The sequence below is a fragment of the Podarcis gaigeae genome, assembly GCF_964106915.1.
Source record: "Podarcis gaigeae genome assembly, chromosome: 4".
Taxonomy (NCBI): Eukaryota; Metazoa; Chordata; class Lepidosauria; order Squamata; family Lacertidae; genus Podarcis; species Podarcis gaigeae.
Genome location: NC_139677.1, coordinates 37,093,091 through 37,104,117, shown reverse-complemented (window position 1 = coordinate 37,104,117; position 11,027 = coordinate 37,093,091). Strand labels below are relative to the sequence as shown.

Genomic DNA, 11,027 nt, shown 5'->3' with positions numbered 1-11,027 from the left:
AAATGAGAAAGTATGTCTCCAAAATATGGCTGTTGCAAAAGAATGAAAAATCTTTTTTCTGATTGGAGTGTGACATAGATGACATTTCCTGTATGCTTCTACCAACCTCTATAGGCCTGCCAACTTTCGCTTCTGTTCCTTTACTGCTGTGACTTATATATCCTTTAGCAAATTACTTGGCAAAGGAAAAAGCAATACTCTGGTTTTAGAAGCCAGAGTTGTTGGCTGTATTTATTGAGATTGATAGCCAACCTCATTCATTCAGGCTCAAGCCACAAAGCATTTCCTTGTCATATTTATGTTCCTAACAACTCTCTGTGTAAACTTTTCATAGCTTCTGTATTCCCTTTGACTATGGGAGGCTGTTAAGGGCAGTATAGTGGCTGGCAGGGGGGCATATTTCTAATTATAAAGGAGAAGATACAAATGGATTTTTCCACAGATGGTGCACTCATCCATTCACAAGTGGAACTTGACACAAAGGCCTATGTTCATCCAACCCATTTCTGCTTGTGCAATAGGACAGTTCCTCCTGCTTCGTCCTCTGCCCATGCCCTTCACCTTCCCCAAACCTGCTCCAGGGAGTTTGGAGAATCCCTAATACAGATTTAGTGGGTGCATGGGATGAGAAGATTCTGTTGTACAAGATTCCTTCTCCCAGGATACTCCCATTTTATTCTCCATCCCACCTCATTCCACCATAATATTTGTTTGTCCTTCCACAAATTTTGGGGCTCTGGGTTTATTCACACTTCCTCTTTTCCTCAGCCTCACTCACCTCACAGAGTGTTTGTTGTGGGGGAGGAAGGGCAAGGAGATTGTTAGCCGCTTTGAGACTCCTTAAAAAGGTAAAGGGACCCCTGACCGTTAGGTCCAGTTGCAGACGACTCTTGGGGTTGGGGTGCTCATCTCGCTTTACTGGCCAAGGGAGCCGGCATACAGCTTCCGGGTCATGTGGCCAGTATGACTAAGCCACTTCTGGCGAACCAGAGCAGCACACGATAGCACTGTTTATCTTCCTGCCAGAGCAGTACCTATTTATCAACTTGCACTTTGATGTGCTTTCAAACTGCTAGGTGGGCAGGAGCAGGGACCGAGCAATGGGAACTCACCCCGTTGTGGGGATTCAAACTGCCAACCTTCTGATCAGCAAGCCCTAGGCTCTGTGTTTATACTGGCCCACAAAAGCCCATGACACATACACACACACACACACACACACACACGAAAATCTTTTGTAGGTTGCCACAGCCATCCCTATTTTTCCTTTAGTGATTGTACCTTTCTTAGAATCAGTGCTTTTTTTCCTAGGGGTACTCAAGGATATGTAGTACTGGCACCCCCCCCCCAAAAAAAATGGCACTTACTGCAACAACTTCATGCTGTGTACCAGCACCATTTTTTCCTTTAAAAAAAAAAAAGAGCACTGCTTTGAATGTAATGTGAGCTGAGATATATATATATTTCAGCTGTCTGTAAATTTGGGATTGTGAGCAAAAAGAAGAGAGGAAACAAAATATAATAAAATCCTACTTGCTTCAGGAACAAAACTTCCTGTTGGCACGGTGAAGGTTGTTCTCTGAGTGATTGGGTGCAACAGACGCTGCTGTAAAGGCCACTAGAGCAGTTGAAAAGCATAACAGTGATTGCTTTCCAAGAGTGGACTTTGTCTGTAGCTGCTCAAGGGTTCGTGTCAATTTGTAATAGCCATCTTGTTTCACAATCCACCGATTTACTTGGCAAGCTATTAAGTAAGCAGATGGTTGGGAAAACAGCCTTGCGAGCTGTCAAAAAAGAAGACAAAGCCTGACAGTCGTTCTCGCTATATCACCTCCAAACGCCTAGAGGACTGGGGATGGATCACAAATTGAAGATTAGGCTCTCCAGGTAAGTGGAAAGCATTCCTTTTTGAAAAAGGAATTGTTCTCTTTCTATATTTTAAATAGCAACTAATTCTGATCCTTGCCAATTAGTTTTTCCAGTGCTTTCTGGTATTTGTAGCAATGGCTAGACAGCATATTTCCCATTGTGACCCTGCACTCTGTGCAGGCAAACCCAGACAGAATTAAAATAATCTCTCTGTTCCCTGATGTCCGGTTGATTGGTGGTGAATGTGGAAGTAACTACAGTATGCAGGGCAGTTTTCTGACCAAGACTGAGCTATATTTTTGAAACACTAAGGGAATGTAGCAAGTGGTTAACTTCTAAGATTTCTTCAGTACTGTGTCCCATTGAAGCCCTATGTGGCGATCACACAGAGTCCCCGGACGTTTGACAGTCTATTGATCCCTGTGCCACCACTTTGATTGCTTCCCTGCTGCCACCAACCCGTTTCTCTCGGGTACACACTGAGTCCAGACAGTTGTTAACATTAAAACAAATAATCAAGTTTATTTTATAAGCATGAACAAGTTTATGGTTTCAGATAACCATATGGTTTCAGTTTCTTATCCTTAGTTTCTATACCGGCCTATATCTTCCTAATAACTGCTAACTGATTATCCCAACTGTCTATCTGACTCCTCCTATCAGTTTCTCTCACTTTCTCACATCAAAACTCGACCAACCCACAGACTTATCCTCCCTCTTCCTTCTCCTACTCCCAACTGACTTCCACACAACTCCAGCTCTAACTCTGACTCCTCCCCTGGGGTTCCCACTGGCCAATCACTTCACACTCATTTAACCCGTTCCTTATGACCCACCTAGGAGGGCAAACACCACACCCTATTCAAGTAAGTTTTGTTGCGTCTGAGGGGGATGGGATTGTATGCACTTGAATACATAAATAACGCTGCAACGGCTCTAAAAATGCCTCTCTTTAAACATGCAAATCACTAACACAGTAAAAATGCTAGTTGTGTTGAGTACTTTTTAAATGTGTCAGTGTTACTCCCCAGAGCACTGGTATACTTAATTCATTGTGGTTTTGGAGTTTGTGGTTGTAACTTTTTTTTGTTAAAGTCCATTGTGCTGTACATGCCAGATTTATTCTATAGATGTCTGTCATTTGATTCGTAGAAGAAATTTATGGTGGTGGGAAATTGACACATCACAGAAATTGGGGGTAGCTAAAATGGGGACAAACATGTGCATACACAATGTACTATAAAGTGTGTTTCTTAGTGAAGTTGTAATGCATTTATTTATTGGTTGAGGTGGGGGAACAATCACATTGGGGTGGTAAGTGGGGAATGGTATGACTTGTATACCTGAGCAAAACGGACCCCTCGGCACCATAAAGGGGCCTGAATATGGTGGGTCATGTCTATTCCTTATTCCTACTGTTTGGGTAGTGGATGGGGTATGGAAATAACTATAAGGAAAGTTAGTAGCTATAACTAAAAACACAGGGGAATTTTAAATATGATCACCTACTACAAGGTCTGCAGATGCCTTACCTCATGATAAAGACTAAAAACCTATTCCATGGTATCAGGGGTAAAGGGCATGACTTTAACTCTAAAACAAACTTTACATTATCATCATCACACACCCCATCATGCCATAAGTTGGAAGAACTCAAAATATGTTCCTTCAGGTCAGGGACATTCAGGTCACGTTCAAGAAACGCTAAAGCAAGATTTTCTCTCTCCCTCTCCCTCTCCCTCTTCTTCTCCCTCTCTCTCATATCAACACTTTTTTATTTCAGTCAATGACCAGTACAGAAGATAAGAAGACAGCAAACCACAATAAAATAAATAACATATACTATTACATGTGAAGTTTAAAACAATGTAAGATATTAAAAAGGGGAAATATAAAATAATTATATTAAAATGTTTTTTTTAAAAAAAAAACACACAGGGTAAGGTGTTAATAATTCTAAAATTAAGACAAGATCCTGTGCTGACAAGCTATTGCTGCCACACAAAAACTAGCTACCTTGGCGGTGATCTCGGGAAACTGGTGAGGCAAAAGATAATTGATATAAAACACTTCAGATCTTCCTGGTATACTTTGTAAAATGATGTTTTTGTGGTTGTTTATGTAGATGCAGTCTAGCGATTTTGCTAGTTTCCTCCTTATTTCCCCAAATGTGTGATGCAGCCGTGTCAAGACCCAACATTTTGTTGATAATGGCGGATGACCTTGGCTATGGTGATTTGGGATGCTTTGGTAACGACACACTCAAGTAAGTGTCATTTTGTGACTTGAGATCATGCACTCAGCCCCACCCACAAAGTTGCACCACTCGTCCTGTTCCTCCCCAGGCTAACCTTTTGCTTTGGGGGGCAGCTCCTATTCACCCCGATGGCTCCTTGTTCAATTAACCACCACAGTGTAAATCACAGTTTTGTACAGTGCCACTGCATGACTAGAGCCTGATGATTTGGGTCATGCAATTTAGCCATATTGCTTCTATGGTTTCATCTCTACAGCCTAGAGAATTTTTTTAGTAAGTGTTTGATACAATTTCTAAATAAACTCTTTGTTGCCTCTGCAGCCCTCAAGATGGAGCTGCGACCAAAGAAAGGCTTCACGAAAAGGTTTCTGCAAATGACAGGGGACCATACAGTATTCCCAAACTGAAGTATCTCTTTGTTCTACATATTAGGACTCCTAATATTGACCAGCTAGCAAGGGAAGGAGTCAAGCTTACTCAGCAGATTGCTGCAGCTTCGCTTTGTACCCCAAGCAGAGCAGCTTTTCTGACTGGCAGATACCCCATCAGATCAGGTTTGACATTCTCTTTAAATGGTTGGCTGGTGTTTGGGTGCACAGAGGATTACCCTAAGCGATAACCAGTCCTGATGCAGATCGGGGGGAGGGAGAAGCACATGCACACACATACAAAGACCTCTTTCAGGGCTCTGCAGTTGTGCGTGCATTTTTTGCATAGCTGGACCTAGCATGACAAGATCCTGTCAGTCACACCTCCTGGCCAGCTATCATGCAGCACAAGACTCCAGGAGTCTTTTCACACAGGCACAAGTCTGTACCCAGTGGTAGTGTAACTGTGTTGCATGCAGGAGTTTCCATGTTCAATCCCCATCATCTCCTGGTTGGGCTGGGAGGGAACCCTGCCTGACCTGAAGGGTTAATTAACCGCAGCCCAGCCAAGTCAATGTGATAGCAGCTGCCACTTATACTAAGGCTTTTGCCCCCAATTCCTTTTACATGTTAGGTATGGTGTCTAGACATGAGCCCCGTGTCTTCACGCGTACTGGTGCTTCTGGAGGACTCCCCCCGAATGAAACAACATTTGCTAAGTTATTACAGCAACAGGGCTACACCACGGGCATTGTAGGTACAGTATCACATTGACATATTCCTTCCATTTTTCATTGACACATCTGAGCTTCAGTTTGATCAAAAAATTCATGGTTGTCACTGCCTTCTTGGGGTCTCCAGCTGACGAAGTTAAATTAGAGGGCAAGCAAAAGAAATTATTGGGACAGAACTACCTAAATCGTATAGAAATTTATTTATGTACAGTGGTACCTCTGGTTACGTACTTAATTCCTTCCGGAGGTCCGTTCTTAACCTGAAACTGTTCTTAACCTGAAGCACCACTGTCAGGGGTTCAGAAGGAGAGACACAGGAGGGGGAGCAAATGGAGAGTGAGGAGGAGGAGTACGAGGGGGGCGCAGGCAGTGACAGTGGCCAGAGTTATTCCACAAGCCTCTCTAGCGAATCGGAGGACTCACAGAAGGGAGCGCCGGTGGCCAGAGCAAGGGAGATTCCAAGGGAGAAACCTCAAGAGGGAGGGGCCAGCGGGGAGTCTCTGAACAGCAGCTGGAGATCAGGGCCAGCGTCTCCACCAGAGCGCAGTGGGGAGGGGGAGTCCCAGGAGTCGGGACCAGTGTCCTCACCACCAGAGGGAGGAGAGGAGTCAGGTTTGGCAACACCCACATCAGGAAGCGGGGAAACGGTCAGAAGGAAAGTCACCGGCTGGGCGCGCGCGCCAAGTTCAAATGTACAGGAGCGCGGCACAGCGGGGAGCCCGGGAAGGGAGCCAGGTCCTAAAGCCCGCCGGAGGGAGGGGCAAGACTCAGGAGGCTCCGCGTCAGAGGAGTCCAGGAAGGAGGGAACCCCAGAGGGCAGAAGGACCCAACGCAGGAAAGAGCAGCGCAAGAGGTGGAGCCGGGCTAGAATCTTAAACTGGTGTGGGTGGAGCAGTGAGTCAGAGGGGACTTAGCCGGTCTAGCGTTAAGACGTGGGCCTGCGCGCCCAGAGCTTGGAAATGGAAACTAAACTTCAATAAAGACTTTTGTATATAATATCCACTGGGCGTTGGTCCTCTGTGAGCTGGGACCTAGCGGCAGTCCTGACAACCACTTTAGCTAATGGGGCCTCCCGCTGTTGTCATGCCGCCGCCGCGCGATTTCTGTTCTCATCCTGAAGCAAAGTTCTTAACCTGAGGTACTATCTCTGGGTTAGCAGAGTCTGTAACCTGAAGTGTATGTAACCTGAAGCGTATGTAACCTGAGGTACCACTGTATGCTACTACAGCAGCAACAATGCCCAAAAGTAGAAAGAAGCAGAAGTCCCAGTAAAGGAAGAATGGATACAAAAACCTATGGAATATGCAGAGATAACAAACTGTTTATAAAATAATGGAAACATTTTATTGAATATTAAAGATAAATTGTAAACAGATAAAAACATTAGCAGGATTGTTGTAATAACCTGAAGTTTTATAAGAGTATATATTTACAGAAGATAATTAAAAGGGGAAGTTAAATGAATTTGTATATGCAGAAGATATTGAAAAATAAATTTAAGGAACCGCAGAAAGAGGGGGAAGGAAGTCGTATTTTGAAATGTCAAATTGATTGTAAAATTAATGAAATGTATAAACTTGAAAAGTATAAATAAAAAACTTTTAAAAAAACATTAATAAAATAAATTAGAGGGTGAGCAGGCAGAATCAAGGGGGGCAAGCTATTTTGAATGGAGGACAGGGTTTGCCTATATTTTTCCAATATAAATATTATGTGTATTAAGTTGCTTATTGGTAATTTACAGGATTCATGGTTTCTTTAGCTATCATTGTTTATCTTTTCAGGAAAATGGCACCAAGGCATGAACTGTGAATCCCACAATGACCACTGCCACCACCCTTTAAACCATGGCTTTGATTACTTCTATGGCACCCCTTTTACACTTGTGAATGAATGCCAGGCTAATAAGGATCCTGAGATAAACGTCCAGCTGCAAGCTACGTATTGGTTTTACACCCAGATGGCAGCTCTTTTGGTGTTCACTCTTGTGCTGGGAAGAACTACTGGTTTGTTCTATGTGAAATGGAAAATAATTGCCTTCACTGCTTCATGTGGTATCCTATTTTTTATCTCCTGGTTTGCCAATTATAGATTTGTAAGATACTGGAACTGCATCATGTTGAGAGATCACATCATTACTCAGCAGCCAATAAAGCTGGAAAATGCTGCCTCCAGGATGTTGAAAGAGTCAACCTCATTTATTAAACGGTAACCCATTAAAATTATTTAACTGCTTTTCAGATTTTGAGAGGAGTGGACTGATTTTGAAACCTTTGTCGTCTGTGCTTAGGATAGAGCTAAGACTACCTTTACTAGTGTGTCAAATCACTGCATTGCTCAGTGGCATGTTTTTCAGATGATGTTGCATTGATACAAACTTATAGGACAGAGCTTTCCAAACGTTTTATGCTTCATTTTGCGACACAGTAATTCAGTTTTGCATCATTCCGCGACACAGTAATTCAGTTTTACTAGCAAACGGGAGGTTAAACTAACCCCTTTCCAGCTCCGGGAGGACCATGGGGAGTGTTCACACAACACACCTGCACACTGCAGCCGACACACTAACACATGGGTAGGCAAACTAAGGCCCGGGGGCCAGATCCAGCCCAATCACCTTCTAAATCTGGCCCATGGATGGTCGGGGATCAGCATGTTTTTACATGAGTAGAATGTGTGCTTTTATTTATAATGCATCTCTGGGTTATTTGTGGGACATGGGAATTCATTCATTTTTTTCCCCTTCAAAATATAGTCCAGCCCCCCACAAGGTCTGAGGGACAGTGGACCGGCCCCCTGCTGGAAATGTTTGCTGACCCCTGTACTAACGTATCGTGACACACAGTTTGCAAAGCTCTGATTTAGGATCTGCGTACCTTGCTGAAGTATTGGTACATCTCAGCCAAGATGTCCACATGTTCAACTGTGTGCATGTGGTAAAAGAAACTATGTGTGTGAAATGTGAATTTTCCTTTGCGCTTTGATTGGGCTCAGACATTCATTAAATTAAGCGTATAAGAGAGAAGTGTGCAACTTGTAAACATACTGGGTTGGATTCCCCTAAGAAACTTCATCAACCGAAATCTTCTGCAAGGATTTCTCTCTGCTGGTGCAACAGGATTCCCTTCTCTTAGATGTCCCCCAAAATTGGTTCAGGAGTCTGGAGAACTCAGAACAGTGCATGGGGAGGAGAAGGGGGATTGTTCCATCTGGCAAACTGAAATGCTTGCGCAGACAGAACAATTTAAAGAGTGTGATTTGAATTCTACCCAAAGTTCTTCACTAATTTGGGCTGAACCACTGGCAGCAAGCATAAGGGTAATAATACCCATAAAGTCCTATTGTGTGTTCAGAGTGTTGAGTGTACATTATTCTTGTTGTGACTCTTTCACAACAACTATGTATAAAGTAGTTGAATATCATCATCATCTATTTTGACCTTCAATGTAAATAAAATAAACAATCTGGTATTGTGGAAGGATTGTCAATGTGCCCTCAAGATATTGTTGGACTATAGCTCCCATTATTATACGTGTAGGAGCTTGTGTGTACTTCATACATGACCCTAAAAGATGCTTATTGAAGGTGGGAAGTTTGGCAGGAGCCAGACTGAGCACTTTGTTATAGAAAATGTCTTTAAACAGTTTCTTCCCACCACATCAGAAATTTCTCTGGACGCTTAAGAGAAGCATCCATGTATGATAAAATTGCAAAGAAAATTAATAGTAAGTTGTAGGTTGACTAATATGGTGCAGCACAAATATAGCATCAAGGGTGCATTTAAACCAATATCTTATTACATACATACTCCTAGTCTAAAGAAAGAAAACAATATAATCCACAAGGGGAAAAGCAGTGGAGCTGCAACACTCCTAGAAAATCGAGATCGATTACAAAGTTCTTACCTATTGGGTATCTGAAAAGGCTCTTACAGCTTCATTGATGTTCACATGTGCTGAAGTGCCTGACTATGTGTGTAAATGTAAGCATGTGGTACAGCCAACACAACAAATTTAGGATCAGCAATTCCCATGCTTTAAGTATGCAACTCATAAGCTTCACCAAATGCAGTTGCTCAGAGTTTTAGGGTGGCAGTCAATAGGAAACTCAGCAGCTCACAGCATTTCAGTCTGGCAGGCACTGCTTATCATAACAATGACCATGAAGTATGGTAATGGTGGTGATAATAATGACTGGCTGAATGGGCTAAAACCTACTCCTTTTGTAACATGTGTGTATGGAAAGATCTCTGTGTCTGTATCTGTTCAGATCTTTGCTCAGCTATGAATTCCACATAGCTAATGGATGCTTTTGTTGTTGTTTTAAAACAACATTTTAAAACATTTCCCCCCCCCCCCCCAGAAACAAACAAGGACCATTCCTCCTCTTTGTTTCTTTGTTACACGTCCACACATCCTGTTTCACCACAAAGACGTTTCATGGAAAAAGCAGGCATGGTTTATATGGAGACAATGTAGAGGAAATGGACTGGATGGTGGGTGAGTAGCACTTGTGGCTATTGATATTTTTCTAAGGACCAAAGTAGTAGCCTTTCTTGGACCATTTCTTCTTCTTTCTCCTGAATTTGTAACTTCCTCGTTGTCCTTCAACTGACTGTACCGTTCAGCTTAGCACTGGAGAACAGAGATTCATAAATCTGACAGCTCCCCTTCCCTGTCATCAGTTCCTTGAAATACTTCCTGAAACTGTGGCAATGTCATTTCAACATCTGGAAATGGCAAATAATCCTCTCTATAGTGATTTTACAACCTTATTTATTTATATTTTATTGAAACAACTTATATGCTGCTTAACTACAATAGTATCTAAAAGCAGTTTACAAAGATACAATGCAAGAAATAAAAACCAGTTAAAACTATGAAATCAAATCACCAGTTAAAATACTATCTGGAATTATTATTATTTTTAAATCTTCATTAGATACTGGAAGTGCAACAGGGAGGAGGCCTGCCTGACCTCAGATGGAAGGGGGCACCATAAAACTGGGCCCACAATATTAAGTTCATATCTTCTGAGGGATATGAGCCTTGAATCCCAAAAGACATCTGTGATCGGGCAGGGATATAAAGGATTCTGCAGTCCTTGAGGTATCCTGGACCCAAGTATTTGGCTTAAAATTAACTCTTGTGGTTCATCCAACTCTGCAGGGGAAATTCTTGCTGCTGTTGACAAAGAGGGCTTGAGGAACAACACTTTTACTTACTTTACTTCTGACCACGGTGGCTTTTTGGAGGCTAGAGAGGGTATTACCCAGCTAGGTGGCTGGAACGGTATATACAAAGGTAAGGCAGCTTTCCTTCAATTCTCCATGCCCTTGTATAGATTACTGTACTTCAATGTGCCTGTGTGTCTGGAAACTTCCATGCGTACAGAACAAAGCTTTGAGAGGGCAAACTGGGCTTCTGAATTACAAACGTATAATGCTACTACAAAGGTACGTTGACTGGCTCCCAAAGTAAGGTAAAGGGACCCCTGACCATTAGGTCCAGTCATGACTGACTCTGGGGTTGTGGCGATCATCTCGCTTTATTGGCCGAGGGAGCCGGCGTACAGCTTCTGGGTCTTGTGGCCAGCATGACTAAGCCGCTTCAGGCGAACCAGAGCAGCACACGGAAATGCCGTTTACCTTCCCGCTGGAGCGGTACCTATTTATCTACTTGCACTTTGACGTGCTTTCAAATTGCTAGGTTGGCAGGAGCAGGGACCGAGCAATGGGAGCTCATCCCGTCGCGGGGATTCGAACCGCCGATCTTTTGATCGGCAAGCCCAAGAGGCTCA

General features: G+C 43.0%; 2 protein-coding genes across 6 annotated transcripts in view; one reads left to right on the top strand and one right to left on the bottom strand.

Annotated features, from left to right (window-relative positions):
* Positions 1-11,027, bottom strand: part of LOC310842506 (glycoprotein Xg-like) — a 79,957-nt gene that overhangs the window by 21,457 nt on the left and 47,473 nt on the right. The gene's annotated exons all lie outside the window — the stretch shown is intronic.
* Positions 1,068-11,027, top strand: part of LOC310842427 (arylsulfatase D-like) — a 19,083-nt gene continuing 9,123 nt past the window's right edge. Inside the window, exons 1-7 of one of the 3 annotated variants that reach the window (XM_083734397.1) lie at positions 1,742-1,887; positions 3,995-4,135; positions 4,559-4,680; positions 5,129-5,251; positions 7,013-7,436; positions 9,591-9,727; positions 10,397-10,531. In XM_083734397.1, coding sequence (XP_083590523.1) covers positions 1,856-1,887; positions 3,995-4,135; positions 4,559-4,680; positions 5,129-5,251; positions 7,013-7,436; positions 9,591-9,727; positions 10,397-10,531 — 1,114 coding nt within the window. In that variant the 5' untranslated portion in view covers positions 1,742-1,855. Of the gene's footprint in view, positions 2,097-3,944; positions 4,136-4,558; positions 4,681-5,128; positions 5,252-7,012; positions 7,437-9,590; positions 9,728-10,396; positions 10,532-11,027 lie in introns of all 3 variants that reach the window. The other 2 variants (XM_083734398.1, XM_083734399.1) reach the window with 2 other exon arrangements.